We start from the raw sequence: 19,220 nt of genomic DNA on the forward strand, positions 1-19,220 counted from the left end.
AAAGCCGTTGACGGGAATACCCTGGACCCCTCGAGAGAACTGCGAGCGAGCTGAACAAGGGGTTTGTGGCGGACTGGATACGATATGAGAGAGATGCGAGATGCAGGACGATGAGAGATGATGGTGTTACATGTGCAGAGCTACGAGGTGATTTGCATGAGAGAAAGCGTTGCTTAAGAGTACGTTGTTGGGCATGAGATGGTCATGGAGATCATCGTAAGGTTGTTTGCTTGTCGGGCTGTGGCTGACTGAACAGTCGCAGAGCCAGTGCCAGCCCCTTGCTAGGAGGCACGGTCAAGCGAGGGGAAGAGGAGAGAGCGCAAACGCGCCAACGGCTGGAGAAGCAGTCATCAAAGGACAAGAGAAAACGGAGCCGGTCTCGACGGAGCCAGTAGGTATGGGTTTTCTTGCGTAGCCATGTGCGGAGCCAGGAGCCAGAGACGAGAAGGGAAACACGAAGCTTGGTACGAGAAGCGAGCCACGGCGCGATCACGGTTCGACAAGTCAAAGAGGGGAATGCGGGCAAGCGCATGAGGAGCGGCTGCGTGCAGCAACAACGAGAGAGGCAAGGATCTTACAAGCTCATTGGTCAAGAGCGGATCCGTTGCCACACGTAGCCGCTCCTCATGCACTTGCCGCAACCGCCTTTGCCGACTTCATGGCCTTCGACTTCTTGCCCTTCTTCTCTGTCTCCGAGCGGGGAGGCAGAGCCTCTTCCCAGACCTTCTCGTTGAGGCCCTTGACGTCGCGGACGTGCGAGCGCTTGTCGTCCGATGCGGCACGCATGGTGGCCTCGTAAGCCTCACCACCGAGGATCTTGCGAAGCTCGATCTCGTTCTTCTTCATCCAGAAGGCGGGAGGGAGCGTGCGAACCATCTTCTCGCTTGCGGCGAACACGGCGCGGTGTCGCATAGCGGGGGCTTCTGGGTCGTCGCGGAGATCCGACTGCTTGGTGTTGGGCTGCATAGCATCCTTGCGGTTGTACTCGAGCTTGGCCATACCGGGCGAAAGACACTGGACGAGGTAGAAGATGTTCTCCAATGGCTCAGGAGTGTCAAGGATGACGTTGGGGTCACGCTCGCTGGTCTCGCCGTCGCCGTCGACGCGCACCTTCCAGATGTACTCGTTGTCGAGCTTGTATGAGGGTGCGTTCTCCTTTCGGCGGCGAAGTGTCTTGCGCTGCTTGGCGTCATCGTTCTCCTCGGCCTTATCCTCCTCAGCGGATCGGCTGGATCGGTGGAAGTCGATGAACTTCTTTGGCATTCTGATGTACATGAAGCCATCGTCTGTGAAGGCACCGTGAGGGGCGGTGCGGCGGAGCACGTACATCTCGGTACGGGCCGAGTCGGTGCCCGCCCAGCCGGAAGTCTCGAGCTTCTGACGCTGCTCGAGAATGAAGGGCCTAGCCTTCTCCCAGGACTCGCGAGTCCAGGGCTTGGAGACGTGGTCGAGACGGACCATCTTCTTGGCCTCGTCCATAACCGCATCAGAGCTGTCGAAGATCACGCCGCAGTCCTTGGGGCCCTGTGATAGTGAAAGGCAGAAAGGGGAGTTTGACAATCAGCACTTGGAACGGACAAGAAAGAGTCACGACGACGTTGAGGGGAAGGGTATAACGGATACGTACTGCATTGGTGAGGTCGACAGCCTGCTCCTGGTTCTTGTTGGATTTCTTGCCCATTTTGAAGGGAGATATATGAGGGGGGTGAAGGGGATTGAAGGGGTGGGGGTAGGGGTTAGCCGGATGCTAAGGACGCTTGAGTTGGTAGAAACGCAGCCGATGTGGCTACGAGGAGGTCTGCTGGTGGTGAGGAGCCAAACACGAACGACTAGATACTAGCTCGCTCGTAAGTGATCCTGCTTGACGGTAATCGGGCGGCCGTGTGGTAGATTCAACGGCGGCGAAGGGTTGCGCTGGTGGAGAAGTGTCTTGTCTGCGACGATGGCAATGAGCAAACGCTGCGTCAGTGATTGAGTTGGTTAGCTGGCTTTGGTTGAAGAGCGACTCGAGAGTGTGCTGGAGTATCGATGATTGATCTGATGGGAGAAGGGAGGATGGTTGAATCATCGACGAGCGAAGGTCTTTATACTCCAGGATGAATGCTGCGACGAGGCCATGCTACTGTTTGGCAATGGTCAGCCGCCTGGCATTCGGCCAGAGACCGCACGGTCCATTCGCCTACTTCTGCAGGGCTGACTCGAGCCAGACTCTTTTGCAAAGCGACGTCGAGAAGTGTGGGGTGCAGCGCAAGGCGAGGCACCAGGGTGTCGGCGAGCGCCGTTCAAGCGAACAAAGACGCAGAAGAGCCGCAGGGTCTACGTGGAAAGTCGGCAGCGGTCACACTCACACGAGCACAGCGCAGCACAGCAGAGAGGCAAAGGGGAAAGAGAGACAGCGGACTTTCGGCCACATCCTCTGCAGTAAAGCACAAGATGTGGGGACAGCGCAAGAGCACGGACGGCTCAAGCCGAAAGCTGCAAGTTCGCTGGATCTGGCGCACAGGATCCAGCTACAGTTGCATGTTCAGCCTCAAAAAAGCCTTCACACACAGATCAAAAGCGCCCGAAGGCGTGCAGGCTGAGAGTTATGCTTAGAGAACAAGGCATCGAGGGAGTGTCGACTTGGTGGGTACCAGAGGGAGAGACGCAGGATGACTGTTGAGGTTCTCCGCCTGACAGCACTAGGGCACTCAACGACACTGGTCTGATTAGCTCCTCCTACGGTTGAATTGAGAGCGGGTCATCCCCTGCTGGTTTCCCCTCGCCCGCTCCGCCTATCCTCAACGAAACGATCCTGGGTGCTCCTCTGGGCTCCGCCCCACAAGCAAGCAGCCAGCTTGATTTCTGCAGTAAGCGCCGACACGAAAGGCCGGCCTCAGTGTCAAAAATTGTCATGCTGCCTTACTTGTTGAAGCACCCTGCAGCTGCAATTGTGTGCCTCCCCTACTGTTGCCGGACAGTAGCACCTCGTGGGCCAAAGCACAGCTCAGACGGCTGAGCGGTCGTGACGAGAGTGGACAGCAAGAACATAAATTAGCTCAAGCCGCTCTGTTTCCGCCAAACTTGCTACTGAAGCGTCAACAAGTAGGAAAGGACAGCCATCTCTGTGCGTGCTTGCCTGGGAAAGGCATCTCAAGTCGACGCACAAAAGCTGCTGCATGTGAGAGACTTTGCGGTGCAAAATGCCGTACAGGAGCAGCCGAAGTGTCAGAGCCAAGTCTGCACTGTGTGCCTTTCCTCCATGAATGGGCGAGGCCGACGGAGCCAGATCAGAGCACAAGTCAGTCATCGCCTCGCTTCTGCAATATATTCGTCGCCCTGCTCGCTGTTCTCCCTTCGACTATAAATTGACAGCGCTCGCTCATCATCGACTTCCGCGGGATCCATACATCCTATGCCGTGAGACGTGCTCTGCTTCCAAATCCTGGTATGTTTCCGTGTTCAGCGTCTGTGACGAACCTAGTGGGGTACGCTCAGACTTTCAAGGGCGAGGGCAGGGACGGCGCTTGCCGAAACAGGGTCTCTGGAGCGAGCGGACCATGACAGGCGACTCGACCCGACCCACACTAGAGACCTTTTTGGTCCTGTGACTTTCCCACCATCTAAGCGAGCCTGTATCAGCGCACGCCAGATAAGGCGGAGAGGCGCTTTATTTTGTTTTCGAGCATGGGCTTTTGCGTTGAAAAAAGTGTTGGTCCGCTGACCTGGGCACTTTACCAGTCATCAGCTGCACTACTCCACATCAAAAAAGTGTGGGGTAAAAATGCAGGGTGCACCTTTTTTGCTGGACCGCTGTGTGACGTGCTGCGTAGCAGAGAAAGACCTCATGACCAAACGCGGCCTCAACTCTCGAAACTCCGCCACGGCAACAGCATGCGTTATCTGGCGGACCTAGCCGAAATGTGACTGGAAACGACTCTTTTGGGTTAGTCTCACACGATGCGTTGCGTGCGTGCGTGTCTTGTGACCTCTGCCTTGGCTGGACGGTCGGCTGAACCGTCGCGCCATACGAATCGTGTTGGCCCCTGCATCCGAACTTGCCATGTCTGAACATTTGGAGCGACTCCGTTGACATTGTCTTCCAGCATCACATTTGGTGTGGGTCTCGAATCAAATTCTTCGACTCTCGGTCGAATCTCAGAAAGAATCTATTCGTGTACCTGCCTTGCATGTTGTTGTTGGAGAGGCGGCGGTCGACTTCTTACAGCGAGGGCGAATTAGAGGCAATTGAACCACACAGACTGAGACTCAACAGAGGACGAAGCAATCAGTTACGCTCACGGGCCATCTCGCATCCAATATAGACCAAACGAGCACACGACCTAGACAAAATCAGCAGACAGCAAAACTCCGCAGACAGCAGCTTGACCCACCTCGTGTTGTGCTATCTCAAAAGTTGACCGTCGCTCCGCTCATGGGCCTCAAGCCTCGCTCCAGACTGTCTCAACGTTTGGCTCGCCATATTTTCGGATGTACCGCCGATGCAGCAATCGTCTTGCCTCGCATTGGAATGGCGACAACTCGAGCATATACCAGTTTTCTTTGCCGAACGCAAAGTTGGGTCTATCTTCCTCAACTGGGCCTCAATTCAGGGTCAGAACGGCCTCCACAGAGCACAGTTCTGGTTGCCTTTCCATTAAGATAAGCTCTCGAAAAGGCCACTTCTGTTCGGCTTGACTCGTCCGCAACAGCAACGCGCGCGCACACCTGTCGAGGTGTCGCGCACGGGCTCTTTTCCAAACACGCAGCTATCAGGTTGTGCAAACGACAGCAGCAAGTTTACAGAGCAAGGAGCAGTGATGGTCAGCTTGGAGACGTTGCTGGTAGCGCTGCTGTAAATCTGCGGTGGTCTGCATACTTGAGTCGACCTGGGCTCGCGAAGAGAGATTGGGTGCTGAAGCTGCCAAGTCTGAGCTACTCGTAGTGCTTGTCAGGCTCTTTCAGGCTGATCGTGACCGCTTCAGAGGTCGATAGGTGGATCGCTGTATGACTGGATGCCGCTGTCATCAGAGCTGTCTTGAGCTGCTTGTTAACCTCACAACTGTCCTGATGCAGGACGGCTGAACGCTGAACCTCACAGCAAGACTGTGAGGCGCCCTGAAGCTGCAGCACCCGTGCTCGGATCGATGGAGCCTTCTCGTCCTTTGTCTGTCCGGCCTGAAAGGAAGATTGTTGATAAGTCTGTCCCCAAGCTTGATAGCTGACACCCAAGAGACCCTGATGCATTGTAGCTGGATACCACACATGAGGGAATGGCAAGATTTTTGTGCCTTCGAAACACCCAATGTACGAGTTCTAGTGGGTGGTTCCTTGTCCCCGTCAGGCTCCCCGAAACAAGCGCAGCACCGTCAACGCATCTTTGGATGTTACCTTCGAGGGGTTCGCTAGCATGGACCTGGGTCTCTATCCTCGTCAAGCAGCTCAAGTAGTTAAGGTACCTGCCGCAGCAGCAGGCCTGCCATCAAAGCTACGATGCAGGTGCCCCTCAGACATCTCATCTCCCCACCCAGGTACAGACCAACCTCCTCATCACATGTCTCTCGGCTGTCCTAGTCAATGGAAGATAGATTTATCGAATACACTTGAGCGCAGACGCCGCTGTTAAATACCTCTACAAGATTGCTCCGCTCAGCTTCTTCCGATCGTGGCTTGACGCCCTCTTGCCATCGACTTCTCAGGCTGGAACGGCGCTGCTGGCTCGCGAATCCGCAAAGATGTCCTCGCCACGTGCCTCCTGTCGGTCCTTCTTCTTCTTAATCTGCGCGTACTCTCGCGAGATGTTGGTCGATGTCGTCCATCCGTCTTCGGGAAACAGTTCGAACATCTGCTTGTAGCAAGCTTTGCGGGCATTGATCTCGCTGTACTGCTCGACCGAACCCTCAAGCTTGTACTTTTCGTTACGAAGCTCGCTCATCGCATTCTCGATGGTGATGAGCATGAACACCTCTTCGCGCATCTCTTCGCTCCATTTCCATCGCTTGGTCGGCTCGATGTTCTCGTCTTCGACCTCCTTGGCGCCGTCGACTTCCATCGACTCGTCGGCAGCGGACTTCTCCTTGGGCGGCTTGTCGGCCTGCGCTGCCTCGCCGTCCTTAGGTGCCTCGCCGCGGTCCACCCATGCCTTGTGCGCCGCTTCAAACTCAGCAAGTTGCTGCGGGAAGCTGTCGCGGATCATCTCGCCGAGCTTGTCCAGGTGATCCTGCTTGAGATCTTCAAAGTACTTCATGTGGTGTGGAAAGAACTCGCGCTTGACCAGCTTCATCATGGTGAAGCGGTTGTACGGGAAGATCGTCGGAAGGTGATTGAAAAAGTTGTCGTCGTACTCGCCCAGCATGACGGCCAGTTTGGCCGTCTCGACGAGGGGTGGCTTGAGCGAAGGAGGGAACTTGGTCTTGACGGCGAAGCTCTCCGCATCCACCTCAGCCTTGAGCTCGTCGAATGAAGCTTGAAGACGAGGATCGACGGGCAGGGTGGGGTAACGGTTGTTCTTTTTAGCCATCTTGGAGGAGCCCGAGTCAATGTCATCGACCTTGATGGGCGAGTCGCGAGTGCCTTCCTGCCTGGACGCGTTGGTGAGTGCCGAGGCGGCGCCGACAGAAGGACTGCCAGGATCGCCACTGTTGAGGAGCGAGCCGAGCTGCATCGACGGTGATCCCGTCGGTGGCATCGGAGGCAAAGCCGCGCCCTGCTGTGCCTTGCGGGCCACAAGCCTGTTGAGAGATCCCGCGAAGCCGAATTTGGAATCGCGAATGCTGAGCGGTTTAGGCCTTTCTGAGGGCGGGAGGGGCTGTCCTTTGGCCATGGCTTTGGCCTTGGCGAGCTCGACGGTGCCCTGCGTGACGTAGAAGCCGTCTGCTTTGGGCTTGGCAAAGTGGGTAGGCTCATCGATATTGAGCTCCGAGTCATCGACGAAGGGGTCGCGCACGTCGTACTGCCCGATATCGTACTTGTCGTCGATGGGTCGTCGGCGCTTTTTACTCGCCGCGCTAGCGCCCGAAGGCGCACCAGAGGGCTCGTCGGGACGATATTTGGCAAGAAGCTTGGCAAGTCCTGGCTCGAGATCGCCGGGGATTCCAGCACCGTCTGGCGGCGCGACGACAGGTTCTGGCTCTGCCGGGACAAGCAGTTGCTCCTCGTACCATTTCGCCCATGGATGATCCTCTCCCTTGAGCTTGACCAGCACGAGCTCTGGAACGTTGATGAGATAGCCACTCTGGCGGGCTTCGAGGATGTCTATACGAACCGTGGGTCTTTTAGGTGCTGGCGCCACAGCTTCCGGAAGAGACGGGCTTCGGCGTCGAGAGCGCTTCTTGGGTGCGGCTGCCTTGTCGCCCGACTTGGCTCCATCTTTGGACGAGGGGCCTTCGCCTTTGTCGCCGCCCTCGTCTTCCGACGCGCTACCTGCATCTGTGGTAGCCTTGTCATCATCATCATCATCGTCTTCTTCGTCATCGTCGTCGACATCATCGTCACCATCGGCGTGTCCAGGACCGTTCAGGTTTTGGTCATTCTCTTCGGAGGCATCTACCATAGCTACGTCTTCCTGAACATCCTCTTCTGCGTCATGGAAATGCTGTTCCGACTCTGCCGCTGTCGCTGAAGCTCGTTGTGGCGAAGAGGCATTGGATCGTCGAGGCTCGCGATGGTCGGTGCCGTTGCTTGCGTTTGCTGCCTCTGACGGCAGCTGTAGATTTGATCCGGAAGCATCGGCGCTCGATCGCTTGCGGGGCGAAGTGCGTGGAGAATTGGCATACGGCGAAGAGCCTGGCCCGCTTGGTCCTAGAAGGTTGGCCAGAGAAACACGCGATGCGGCCGAAGATCGAGGCATCTCCTCGTCGTCGATTGCGATCTCTGCCTGAGACGTCTTTGTGTTCATTTTCGGTATGGTTAGCTCGGGGAGTGGTGAGGAAGTGGTATGGTCGCTGCTGCTACTTGAGATGACAATAACATCCGGATGAGTCGAGGGCATACGAGCAGCAAGAGGTCCTAGTTGTTCGTTGTGATGTAGGCGAGTCAGCCGTGCTGCACTAACAACTCGGCTGGTAGCGGCGTCTCGATTTGGGAAGCCGTTGAAGGCGGAAGAGGGCCGATTGACTGATCAGTGGACGACACGAATCGAAGGTCGTAAGCCAGAAGTGTTGTCAATTAGTTAGAACGGGTGTACAAGACGATTGTGAGCAGTCGATGGTATCGAAAGGATGGGTTGCCGATAAAAAGAGCGTGTGGTGGAGACGAAAGGAGCGTTACTGAGCGCCAGAAGGATGCCGTAGGTGTCGCGTGCAGTACCGGCCTAGCCTCTGCGTAGCGTGTGTGACGAGATCAATGCGATTTGCGTGAAGAGTGGCTGTTTGCAAGCCGTGCAAGGGACGGAACAGGAAGATAGGATGTTTCCAGGTGAAAGACAGGAACAACACCACGGCTTTTCGGAGACGACGGAACTGCCGACTTGCTTCTGTAGCTGCGAATAACTCTTGAATCGGGTGCGCGACGTGCACGCATACAGCTCTCACGTTGATGCCTGTGTCGGTTCATACGATTTGCAATTCAACACACTGTACTTCAGGCTGTCTCTGCTCCCATGCACGTTCATTGCGTTCGGAACGCGCACATGGAAGCGTTAGCTAGCGGGTTAGAATCGGCCCTGTCGATTCGCTTCCATCCAACCCAAGAGGCGGAAGAAGCCTTTTCTCAAAAAATTATTTGCGGACACCGCATTAGACTTTCGGAAGGCTGCTTTTCGTGCTACAGACTCGCTTGGCTGACCGTTCCAAATGACCAGCGCCGCTCCAAGGAGTGCTCACTGAGAACGAGCACCAAGGTTGCGCACTCGATGCTTGGGAACCGACCAGTCTGTTCTGCAATGTTGTCCAGTATCATGTTCACACACTGTAACGGTCCGTGAGGTTACTCTAGCAGAGCAGAGTTGCGAAATGCTTGCCCAGAGCGTGGGAAAGCGCTTCTTCGGAGCTTGCCGACCACTAAATAGTAACTTGACTACTAAAGATCTTTCGGACCTTGTTCTAATGACCTCTCCTCAAGCTCATAGCTGCGAATACGTACTTGAGTTGAAGCAGGTCGAAACCTTGGCTTGCCGTACAGCGTACCTCTTACGGTCTCTATCCGACAGGTGCTCTCATCCAATCGCTGACACAATCCGATCTGTATCATGATGATCGCAATGGTTGATCGAGACGTTGACGTCCAATCGTATCGAATTATGATGAAGGAATGCGCTGGCAGTTGATGTGCGTCTTGGACGGGTCCTGTGGCAAGGTACAGAAGAAATTGAGGCTTTGCATTGTCGAGAAGAGGGATTTAGCTGTCAAGAACGCGGTCGAGACCCATGTCAGTCGTGTGTCAGCCGAAAGCCAGACTATCAAGCTAGCTTCTGCCGACGAGCGGAATGTACGCACCTTCCAAAGCGATCTCGGTGCAGGTCAGACGGCCATCCGACTGCTGTGCGCAGAGCTGCGAAACGCCAGACCCTCGCTCGCTGCAGTGTCGCCATCGTGTTCGTGGAAGATTAGATGATTTCGTAGGTGTCAGCGATCTGATCGAGTCGTACAAGGCTAAGGGTAGGTTCTGCACGATGGCAATTTAGGGTCTCGACTCACCCATCCAATGTGAAGACGGCAGCGCCGGTCTGCTGAACGAACTGCCTCGTGTGCTCGTGAGCTGGCGAATTCATTCGATCCGTGAGATTTGATGAGGATCCCGACCTATTGAGACGAAAGGAAGAGAGGCAGAACAATTGTCAGCCGATCAGGTTATGCTTCTCTCATGAGCATAACGACGTTGCCATTGAGTTCTGGTATGTGCCTGGCTGGACGGGATGCTTACATGGTGAATGTGTCTCGCTGCGCTGCTAGCCTGTTCGATCGTGTCTTGAGCTTGGTAGAAGCCGAGGCCAAGTTTGTCTCTCTGGCCTGTCCTGCTTGTGATGGTGCGTTGTCGAGAAGGAGCAATTGAAGAGGGTCCTCGGATGAAGCTTGACGAGCAGGTGTTCCGTGTTTCCTCCACTCTGAGTAACAACGTTACGTCAAAGAGCTGCCGAAGGAGTCGGCTTTCGGGAGAAAGGCGATTTTCGAATGTGAGTTGATCAACGTTAACAGTGCTACGAATCGGCCCCGATCCGACTGAGCACGGCAATGCTTCTCAGAAAATTTCGCAGTTGCTGAGTCGAAAACTTCTCCACCGCCGAAAAAGTTGACGCTGCGCCTTAAATTTTGCCGTTCTTCTCTGCATGTCACACGCCACGACTTCTCATTGACCACCACCAAATCAACGGTCAATCTCGATCCTACACTTGACCGATAGCGACGACATGGAGTATCATCCACCAGCAGCACAGCACATGGTGCTCTGTGCCGATTGTGGTACACCCATCACACCCAACAATGCCAACCTGTGTCTATCATGCTTGAGAAACTCGGTCGACATCACAGAGTCGGTGCCCAAGCAGGCCACCGTCAACTTTTGCAGAAACTGCGAGCGATATCTCAACCCTCCCAACTCGTGGGTGCCTGCTCGTCTCGAATCGAGAGAACTCCTCGCCATTTGTCTCAAGAAGCTCAAAGGTCTCAACAAGGTGCGACTCATCGACGCCGGTTTCATCTGGACAGAACCGCACAGCAAGCGTCTGCGTGTCAAGTTGACAGTTCAAAAGGAGGTCTTCACCTCCACCATCCTCCAGCAGATCTTTGAAGTCGAATTCGTGGTGCAGTACGGCCAGTGCCCAGACTGCACCCGCCTCGCAGCCAAGAACACATGGCGTGCCATGGTCCAGGTCCGTCAAAAGGTTCAACACAAACGTACCTTCCTCTACCTCGAGCAGCTCATCCTCAAACACAACGCGCATCAGAACACCATCTCCATCAACGAGAAGAAGGACGGTCTCGACTTCTTCTACACGCAAAGATCGCACGCCATCAAGATGGTCGAGTTCCTCAACTCGGTCGTCCCCATCAAGACCACCAAGTCGGAACAGGTGATTTCCATGGACGTGCACACCTCCACCACCAACTACAAGTTCACCTACAGTGTCGAGATCGCACCCATCTGCAAGGACGATCTCGTGTGCTTGCCGCCCAAGATGGCCAAGCAGCTCGGCAACATCGGTCAGCTCGTGCTCTGCCACAAGGTGACCAATTCGTTGCGCTTCATCGATCCTATCAGCTTGCAGCTCGCCGAAGTGCCGGCGGAGAAGTACTGGAGGGATCCGCAGCCGCCGCTGGCCACGATTCCGGAGATGATCGAGTTCCTCGTACTCGACATCGAGCCCACCGGACGATACGCTACCAACACGCACGGCGTCCAGAACAGGCGTCTCGAAGAAGCCGACGCCCAAGTGTCGCCTCTCAACGCCACCTCGTTCGGCGAAGCCGACGCAGTCTACCACACCCGCACCCACCTCGGAGCCATCCTGCAGCCAGGAGATACCGTCATGGGCTACCACCTTCGCGTCGCCAACTTCAACTCGGCCACGTGGGACACGTTGCCCGCCGACCGAATGCCCGACGTGGTGCTGGTCAAGAAGTCGTACCCGGAGCGCAAGAAGCGATCCAAGCACCGCATGTGGAAGCTCAAGTCGATGGCCAAGGAGGCGGAGGATCCGTCGGCGGAAGGTGCGGTCGGACGCGGTGCTGTGGGCCGACGAGGTGGGTTGGATTCGCAGCGCGTGGAGCGCGATTATGAGTTGTTCTTGAGGGAGCTCGAGGAGGATGAGGAGATGCGCGGGACTGTTAACCTGTACAGGGATGCGAAGAAGGAGGAGGAGAGGAAGTTGAGGAAGGAGCGCGCGGCGCAGATCAAGGCCGAGAGGGAGGCGGCGTTGGCGAACGGCGGGATGGAGGAGGATGGCGAATTCGATGATGGTGCCACCACGGATGGGGAGAGCGAGTGGGGCGATGATGATGCACCGAGGGTGGGGATGGATGAGTTGTTGGACGATCTGGAGGATATGGCGATTGAGGATTGATCGTCTGCGGAGCCATTCTTGTGTTCTCATGTGTCATTGCATTCGATCGGTTCATCTCAATAGACTCTGCATTCCGAGCATCACTTCACAGTCACGTTCTTTTCCGCAAACTTTGGTGTGACAGCATGCCATTTACAGAGAGCCTTGATCCGTGACGAATGAGCTGTGTGCTTGATTTTGCCTTGAAGTGTGGAACGAAGAAACAAGTATCGAATGTTTGCGTGAGATTGACGAGTTGGGTTGGGTTGAGGCGAGGGACGCTTTGCTGGTCTTGCCAGGGCGATGTATGGGGGGTGGGGTGCTATCTGAAGAGCGGTCGTTGAGCGATTAGATTGTTGCAATGGGTATAGTGCCTCGTCTCCTTTCCTCTTCCTTGCATCACCGAGTCTTCTCATTCCATCATCCGGTTGCATCCCACTTTGTATTCGGGTTAGCCAAAAACTCTTCGTACGCTTGCTTGTTGAAGAAGCTCAACTCCGTCTCGTTCTCGATTCCGATTTCTGCCAACGTCGTGTTCTCCTTTGTCTTTCCCACTCTCTCACCCTCCTTGACGAGTGCTCCCAGATTTGCATCTTCCAAAACCCACTCTGGGCGGTCGAGGTTGATGATCAAATTCGTCGTCTTACTTCCATGCGCCCTGGTGTACAGCTTCAGCGTATCCAACTTGTCAGCATAACTCTTGAACGCTCGGTAGCTCGAATTCGTCTTGACTTCCTGTCGACACTTTTCCTCCAACTCAGCAACGCTCGTCGAAGTCAGATCGATCGATTTGATAACGAAAGCTTTCATGGATCGAAATTCGAACGACTTGATGATACGGATCGTGATGACGGCATCGGTGAGAGGTCGTGCGTTGTTGGTTTCTTTGTTGTCCGAGAAATCCGCTTGCGGGTTGAATGCGTGAAACCCTCCAGGGAGCAGCGTCGACGTCGTCTCTGTCATCTCTGTGATGAGGATATGGAGGTTCGAGAGCGCTGCAATGATGTTGATGGTGGCTGGTCGAGACGCTGATGAAAGAGAATGTCGTTGTTTCACCGTAGTCTTCGCAGAGTTGAGATGGGCTGTTTTGATGAGGGAAATAATTTCCTTCCAGAAAGCTCTAAAATCGTCGGCTCAGGGTGCTGGACCTTTCTCGTCAAGGTCCGGTCGTATGGCTCAGTCCTCAGGTCGAGGCCTAACAAAACGTTGCAAGCTTGAACATTCTCCACATCGACGCGCTCTCTCTCATCTCACACACACGACACCGTTGCAATGCAGAACTATATGAGATTCTATCAAGCAAACATACGCAGTTGGCAGCTCGGGCGTCACCTCGGCACAAACGACAAGGCGAATGAAAAATGAAGTCGATCGAATGCTTTACAGAGTGTTTGTCTTCCCCTGCGACTGTCTAAACATCACCCCCTTGAGCAACGCGCGCTGAAATGTCTTGCAGCAACACCTTTTCTTGCTGAGGGAAGCGGCCCAGCATGGCTTCTAGAGCCAGCAGCTCGGCTGATTTGACGGGCGGCGGCGTCGGCTGCGAGACGACATCCATGCTAACTCGACCAGCGAGCGGAGTCGTCGCGCCGGTCAAGTCCGACCTCGTCGGCATCTGCGACATGCAGCTGTGCGAGAGCGATCCGTTCTCTGGCGTCGAGACTCCATGCGTGGTGAACGTCCCGTCCGAAGTGCTGCCGGAGAGATCGTTGTTTTCGCCCTTTTGCGATGGCACAGCTTCAGTCCAAGCTATCGCGTTGATTCCCAGCCCGGCAACAACGCTTCCGTCTGAAGCAGATCTCCCCTCCTCGTCGGCAGGAGAGGCGTGGACCGATGCGGTACTCTTGCTCAACTCCTTTGAAGGCCGTTGTCTTGGTCCATTGGTGGCAAAGGACGAGGTCACAGGGCTCGGCATCAGGCTGCTCACCCCCACTTCAGGTCGCGAAATCGAGTCGAAGCTTGGTCTGTCCCCTCCTCCGACAGTTGGTCGCAACAATCCACTGAAGGATGGTCGTGCGTCTGTTCCGAAGGACGGCCTTGGCTCGGTAGACATTGAAGGCCGCCAGCTCCAATCGCCAGGAACTTCGTTTCCGTCCACATCGTCGTTGCGATCTACGATGATGACATCCGCTGGTCCGATGCCCTTGTTGCTTTTGTTCTTTCGTCCCAGTCGCCTAAAGGCCTGTCCGACACCGCGACCTGACGGCAAAGGCGGGCTCATGGGACTTGCAACAGGAGCTCGATCGCGATCCTGCGAAAACGAAGATCGGCCACTCCTGGGCGCACCGAAGCCTGTCGGCCGCCATGAAGGCGTCAACTGTTCGCGCATTCCAGGAGTTGCCGGACTCTTGGGTGTCGAAGTCAAGAACGTCGAGGGTGACCTCAAAGACGAGGACAATGCAAGTTGGTCGCTATCGTGCAGATTCGTATCCGACCGCTTTCGCATAGGCCGCAAGATATCGAGACTAGTTTTCCTTGGTCGAGCCTTCTGTGAGGCATCAATCTGCAAGCTCGACGGGGCAGTGTGTTCGCGCAAGTTTCCGCTGATACTTCTGCGCATCGATCTGTGTTCACCAAAGGAGCGAGGGCTGTGAGTGGAAGGCGTCGGCAAAGGCATGGACGCAGACAGTCGCAGCTCGCTGGCCTGATCCGCCTCCGGCATCCATGAGAGACGCTCGCTCAGCTCATCTACGCGCGAGAGCCGGTCGACTGAAGCTTGACCTCGAATGAAGCGTTTCAATGGCGATCTAAAACGCTGCTCGTCGGTCTCAGCGTCCGCCATTTCCTCTGCTGGATCGTCGCTTGTAGAATGCAAAGAAGCGTCGCCGTGATCGGCTACTGGACGGTCACCCTGAGAAGTGGGGAAGGTAGAAAGCACGTCCTGCTGTTCTGATCTGAGTCCAGATTCGATACTCGGTTGGAGGGTGTCGCTCAGCAAAGCTGGACTTAGCGTCTTCCGAATGGTGGTTCGCGACTGAGCGATGTTTGTGGACGCACCTGACGGTGCCATGCCATCGCGAGCACGGGCGGAAGACATCGACGACCTTGGTTCAGCCTGCTCCTCGACCAAGAGAGATGGCGGCGACGTCTGGGAAGGCGGCGGTGCGACGTTATCGAAGACGACATTAGGCTTCTGCTGGGCCTTTTTGCGTCGAAGCAGCCTTCCAATGGTGCCCGAGCTGTGCTCCGAGGGAAAGGTGGAGGAAGATGGTATCGAGGGAGATTCTTCCCAGACCGACCTCGTAGCATTGTTATCCGGTGCTGCAAAGGCGACTGGTATGGCTGGCACTGGGGGAACGTCGTCTAATTGGCCCTTGCTGCCCGAGGAGGAGAGGGTGGTCAGCGACTTGACGCGAGCCCTGAACGGACGCTCTGGCCTTTGGGTCGCCGGACTATCGGTAGAGATGACGCTGAAAGATGGCGACGCCGTGATCGGGAGAGCATGCTCTGACAGAGGATATTGCTGGTAGAGAGTCTGAGCTGATCGCGAAGAGGATTGCGTATCAGACGCCGGCGACGTGGGCAAGTTGACGGCTCTCGACGAGCTCGAACCTTTGAATTTCGTCAGCAGACCTCCAAGCTTGCCACGCGAGCGTTGATGCACAATGGTGGGTGCATGCGACGTGACCGACGTATCGTGGAGGTGGCTCGTGGATTGACTGTAGGTGCTTGCTACACTCTGAGAACCTGTTATGCTGCTCGCCGACGCATCTGGAAGACTTGCATTGGTGTTCCCTGCCCGAGGACTACTCCTCGTTGCTCGGCGGTCCTGCGCGTCCAGATCGAGTGGCTGCAGGGTCTCCTCAAGCTCGTCGTCGGGACAGTCGATGACTCTGCTGAGCGGTCGCGTCCGCCCTGCCATTGTAGCAGTACGCTGGCGAGGGACAAAGGGCTTGGCGAAGCGCGATTCTGAGAAGCTGACACGGCCCTCAGCAATCTGTTCCGTGCCACTCGCCGACGCCGTCGTCGCATGGGGACCAGACGATTTGCCGTTGAGCAAGCCGGCTCGGAAGGGTGAGATGATTGAATCAAGACTGCGTCTGACGACACCCGGACGTCTGTCTGACCTGACAGTAGAGCTGGGGCTCGTGCATGAATAGCCCGGCGGCGACATCTGCGCGAAGCGAGTTTCGGTCTCTGCCTCCATGTCGTCAGACGAATCCATTTCAAACTCGTTGGTGCGAAACTCGTCATCGCGGCGCATCGGAAAGATGTTCAGGTCGACGCTTCGTGGTCCGTCATGACTTTGCCACGCAGCACGAGGGTTGACGGCAGGAGTTTGTGCTGTAGCGGCGGTCTGTTTTGCATTTCGAGCAATGCTCTCTTGTGCGGGGGTTTGCAAAGGAGTCGGCGTGTCAAACTTCCGCTCTGTCGGTAAGGGCGAGCGTACCGGACCTTGCAATGGGCGTGCTGCGAGGTCGGAAGCTTCAGAGCCGAGAAGCTGTCGAATCTTGCTCATTGATTTACGCGGCGCCGCTGTGTACTCTGCGGCATGATGCACGTTTGTCCTCTGCGTAGCCTGCAAGGGAGATGGTGGAGATGCAACTGCGAGCGCTGAAGGCCGCCGTATTCGGAGTGAGTGCGAATCAGCTCTGTCACGTCGAGCCGCGTCGTCCATGCTCGCCCGCCCGACGCGGGCCGACACGTTCAGCGACGAAGTCGAATTCTGCAGAGGCGCCCGATTGCTGCTAGATCTTGAAGCATTTGTTTGGAGCGAACAAGAGTGTCCACCGCCAGTCCGGGGCGGCAAAGGCTGTACGTCTTGCTCGGGCTCTTCGCGGAAGGCGACAGCAGAAGCGTACGGATGAGTTGATCGCAGCGATGAGGGCGCCGAAGGAGACGCCAGAAGATAATTTGAGCGAGCGTGCGTGAGATGGGGATCGCGGTTGTCGCTCGTGTTGCTAGAGGAAGGATGGCCTTGCGTGAACGAAGTCGAGGTGCCAGCTAGATCAGGCATGGACGGCGAGCCAAATGTCGACTGCCAATTGGTTGAGCTCGTGACGCGGGGCGGTGGAATGGGAGGGACAAGCGGCTTCGGAGACCCATGAAGCCTGCGGTTGCGCCGTCGCTGGCCGGAGCTTGTGGCCGAGACCGAACGGAAGGAGCGTAGGGAGCCTTCGAACGAGGCTCGCTTCGAGGAATAGGCTGGGTCATCGTAAATGGGATCATCGGCGTCCGATCCTGTTGCTTCATGAGTCGGTCGATAAGGCAGATCACGGATGCCAACTTTGCGCGACGGAGTCTTCCGGCGTGCGGAAGGGTCTGAGTGGTCGAGAGATCTGCGCAAAGTCGGCGGTGAAACAGGCGAGGAGGAAGCCGGAAGCTTGTCACGACTGTGAGTGCTGGCCACGGACGTGCGCGACGAAGGAATCGAGAGAGACGCGTATCTGTCGTGCCAGGCTGCGTGGTCTGGATGCTTGGGATCGGCGGCTTGAACGATGGCGTCAAAAAGCTCGGATCCTAGGTGAGCCGGCACCGGCTGAGGGGAAGACGAGGGGCCTGGAGTAGACGAGAGGGAGGACGCTGCTGGGACTGTGGAGGAGTGTGCAGAGGGGGGCTGTGTGCTTGTTCCGGCTCTGACCTTCGGCGCCGCCGAAACGTGCTGACGGCCCTGTTCGGCGAGCGAACGGAATTGGTATGGATGGGTCTGCATCAGTGTTGGCATTGCAACGTTGAGGGTTGCAGCCGGATTGACTGCGCAATGACAGGATGCCTGCTTGGAGCTTCCCGCTGGCGGCTGGCAGCGATCTGAAGAGAAGCCAGACGTTTTTGCGTAGCGTCGCAAAGCCAAGTGAGGTTGAGCACAGGCCTCACTCTAAAGGGCTGCTACGTTCGGCAACTAGAGCAATGAGCTGATCATCGACGATGGCTGCCTGTTTGTGGAGGTCGAGGATGGAGAAGATGGAAGCAGGGTGAAGCGTGTTGCGGGCTGCTTGCCAGGCTAAGCTCGCGTGACTGGGCGCTCGATTGAAGGCGACGCCCGGCTCGCTTTCTGAGAAGGTTCGAGATGAAGGGGTCGGAGAAGGTGACGGTTGTATGCGCCAACAATGAAAGGAACAAGAGAAAGATATGAAGGATTGTGATTGTCCCAAGCGACCGTTGTTGAGCGAGCCAGATGCTTTCGAGAGACGAATACGAAAGCAGATGAGCTCACAGCCCAAGTCGAGCAGAGGCGGGTGTGTATGAGGGAGAGAGAGGAAGAGGAGGACGGCAAGTTGCAGCGTGGAGGATGGAGAGGATTGGCGGCAAAGCTGAGGCAGCTAATCAAGAACAGCGACCAACAGTGACTTCTGCACGCCCGACGGGATGCTTCTCAGCCTTCGAGCACATGTGTCACAGCACGCACCGGAAGTGCCGGCTCGACTTGGGGAGGGGATGGGAACGTTGTGGCACACACGCACTACTGCAACAAGGCGGCCATGCAAGAGTCGAGTGCCTTTGTTTCGAGGTGTGACAGTTGATCTCGCTGTCGCCTACCGTAAGCGACACGATGTGGTAAGTGGCAGCCGAAACGAATCGCGGCCAAGAAGTCGGGGCCAGACCTAAGCTGCAACCCAAGGCCGCAAAGCACAAGAAATCTCGACGTTAGCCGAGTTGTACCAAGCGAAGCGAGGCGAGGATAGCGGCAAGCACCGACGCAGACTTGGTGGTGGAATCCGACAGCTGCCCCCAATCGATCCTGCCTTTGGCTCGACAAATGGAAAAGCCGAGGATTTTTTTCAACACCTCGCTACGCCCATCACCTGCATGCATGCTCTTGATTTCTCACCTTCCTGATTTGTCGCCAAGTTTCCAGACCCTTGACGTGCAGCAGAGTACTGGTACACGGTAGCGACAGCAAGCGACTGGCCAAATGAGCATCGGACAAAGATGGGCAGTTCATCGCGAACATGAGATCTCGAACATGTGCACGATGCAGTTTCCGCTTCCCCTTGGAGCAGAGTGATGGGAAAACCCCGGGCCTCCTCATCGGCGGACTCCGCGTCTACTCTCTCACGCACAGACAGCCATGACCATGTGCTGCTTTGTCTGCATATCGGACGTCACCGAAAATCACCCTGAGCCTCACTGGCGTGGTTCCCCGAGCCTCACACACTTGCTGAGCCCGGACAACTGCTGATCAATCTGGTCGCCTGGCCAAGTCCCGCCTGCTCGATGCGCTGCTCTAATTGAGGATAGGCATGGGAAGAAGCAGTTTATCCAAATGAGGTCGGGTCGGCAATGTGAATTTCTCTGCATCTATCATGCAGTCTCGACGTTCGAA

At 56.1% G+C, this 19,220-nt stretch overlaps 7 protein-coding genes across 7 annotated transcripts; 2 read left to right on the plus strand and 5 right to left on the minus strand.

Moving 5' to 3' along the window:
* Positions 1-211: 211 nt before the first annotated feature.
* PHSY_007305 (hypothetical protein) lies at positions 212-532 on the minus strand (the record flags this gene model as incomplete). The annotated part of the gene is made up of 1 exon (XM_012337899.1): positions 212-532. The coding sequence occupies one exon, from the start codon at positions 530-532 to the stop codon at positions 212-214; it is 321 nt and encodes a 106-aa protein (XP_012193289.1).
* Positions 533-624: 92 nt separating this feature from the next.
* PHSY_007306 (expressed protein) lies at positions 625-5,462 on the minus strand (the record flags this gene model as incomplete). The annotated part of the gene is made up of 3 exons (XM_012337900.1): positions 625-1,524; positions 2,349-2,510; positions 5,439-5,462. 3 exons carry the CDS (start codon positions 5,460-5,462, stop codon positions 625-627), a joined length of 1,086 nt encoding a protein of 361 aa, XP_012193290.1.
* A 212-nt stretch (positions 5,463-5,674) lies between these two features.
* Positions 5,675-7,969, minus strand: PHSY_007307 (hypothetical protein; the record flags this gene model as incomplete). Its single annotated transcript, XM_012337901.1, has 1 exon — positions 5,675-7,969. One exon carries the CDS (start codon positions 7,967-7,969, stop codon positions 5,675-5,677), a length of 2,295 nt encoding a protein of 764 aa, XP_012193291.1.
* A 1,434-nt stretch (positions 7,970-9,403) lies between these two features.
* PHSY_007308 (hypothetical protein) lies at positions 9,404-10,317 on the plus strand (the record flags this gene model as incomplete). Its single annotated transcript, XM_012337902.1, has 2 exons — positions 9,404-9,575; positions 10,172-10,317. 2 exons carry the CDS (start codon positions 9,404-9,406, stop codon positions 10,315-10,317), a joined length of 318 nt encoding a protein of 105 aa, XP_012193292.1.
* Positions 10,318-10,354: 37 nt separating this feature from the next.
* Positions 10,355-11,977, plus strand: PHSY_007309 (nonsense-mediated mRNA decay protein 3; the record flags this gene model as incomplete). The annotated part of the gene is made up of 1 exon (XM_012337903.1): positions 10,355-11,977. The coding sequence occupies one exon, from the start codon at positions 10,355-10,357 to the stop codon at positions 11,975-11,977; it is 1,623 nt and encodes a 540-aa protein (XP_012193293.1).
* Positions 11,978-12,376: 399 nt separating this feature from the next.
* PHSY_007310 (cytoplasmic protein) lies at positions 12,377-12,919 on the minus strand (the record flags this gene model as incomplete). The annotated part of the gene is made up of 1 exon (XM_012337904.1): positions 12,377-12,919. One exon carries the CDS (start codon positions 12,917-12,919, stop codon positions 12,377-12,379), a length of 543 nt encoding a protein of 180 aa, XP_012193294.1.
* A 448-nt stretch (positions 12,920-13,367) lies between these two features.
* PHSY_007311 (CMGC/DYRK/DYRK2 protein kinase) lies at positions 13,368-18,926 on the minus strand (the record flags this gene model as incomplete). The annotated part of the gene is made up of 3 exons (XM_012337905.1): positions 13,368-17,455; positions 18,434-18,503; positions 18,726-18,926. 3 exons carry the CDS (start codon positions 18,924-18,926, stop codon positions 13,368-13,370), a joined length of 4,359 nt encoding a protein of 1,452 aa, XP_012193295.1.
* Between the last annotated feature and the right edge of the window lie 294 nt (positions 18,927-19,220).

The sequence above is a fragment of the Pseudozyma hubeiensis genome (genome assembly GCF_000403515.1).
Source record: "Pseudozyma hubeiensis SY62 DNA, scaffold: PHS69, whole genome shotgun sequence".
NCBI classification, from domain to species: Eukaryota; Fungi; Basidiomycota; class Ustilaginomycetes; order Ustilaginales; family Ustilaginaceae; genus Pseudozyma; species Pseudozyma hubeiensis.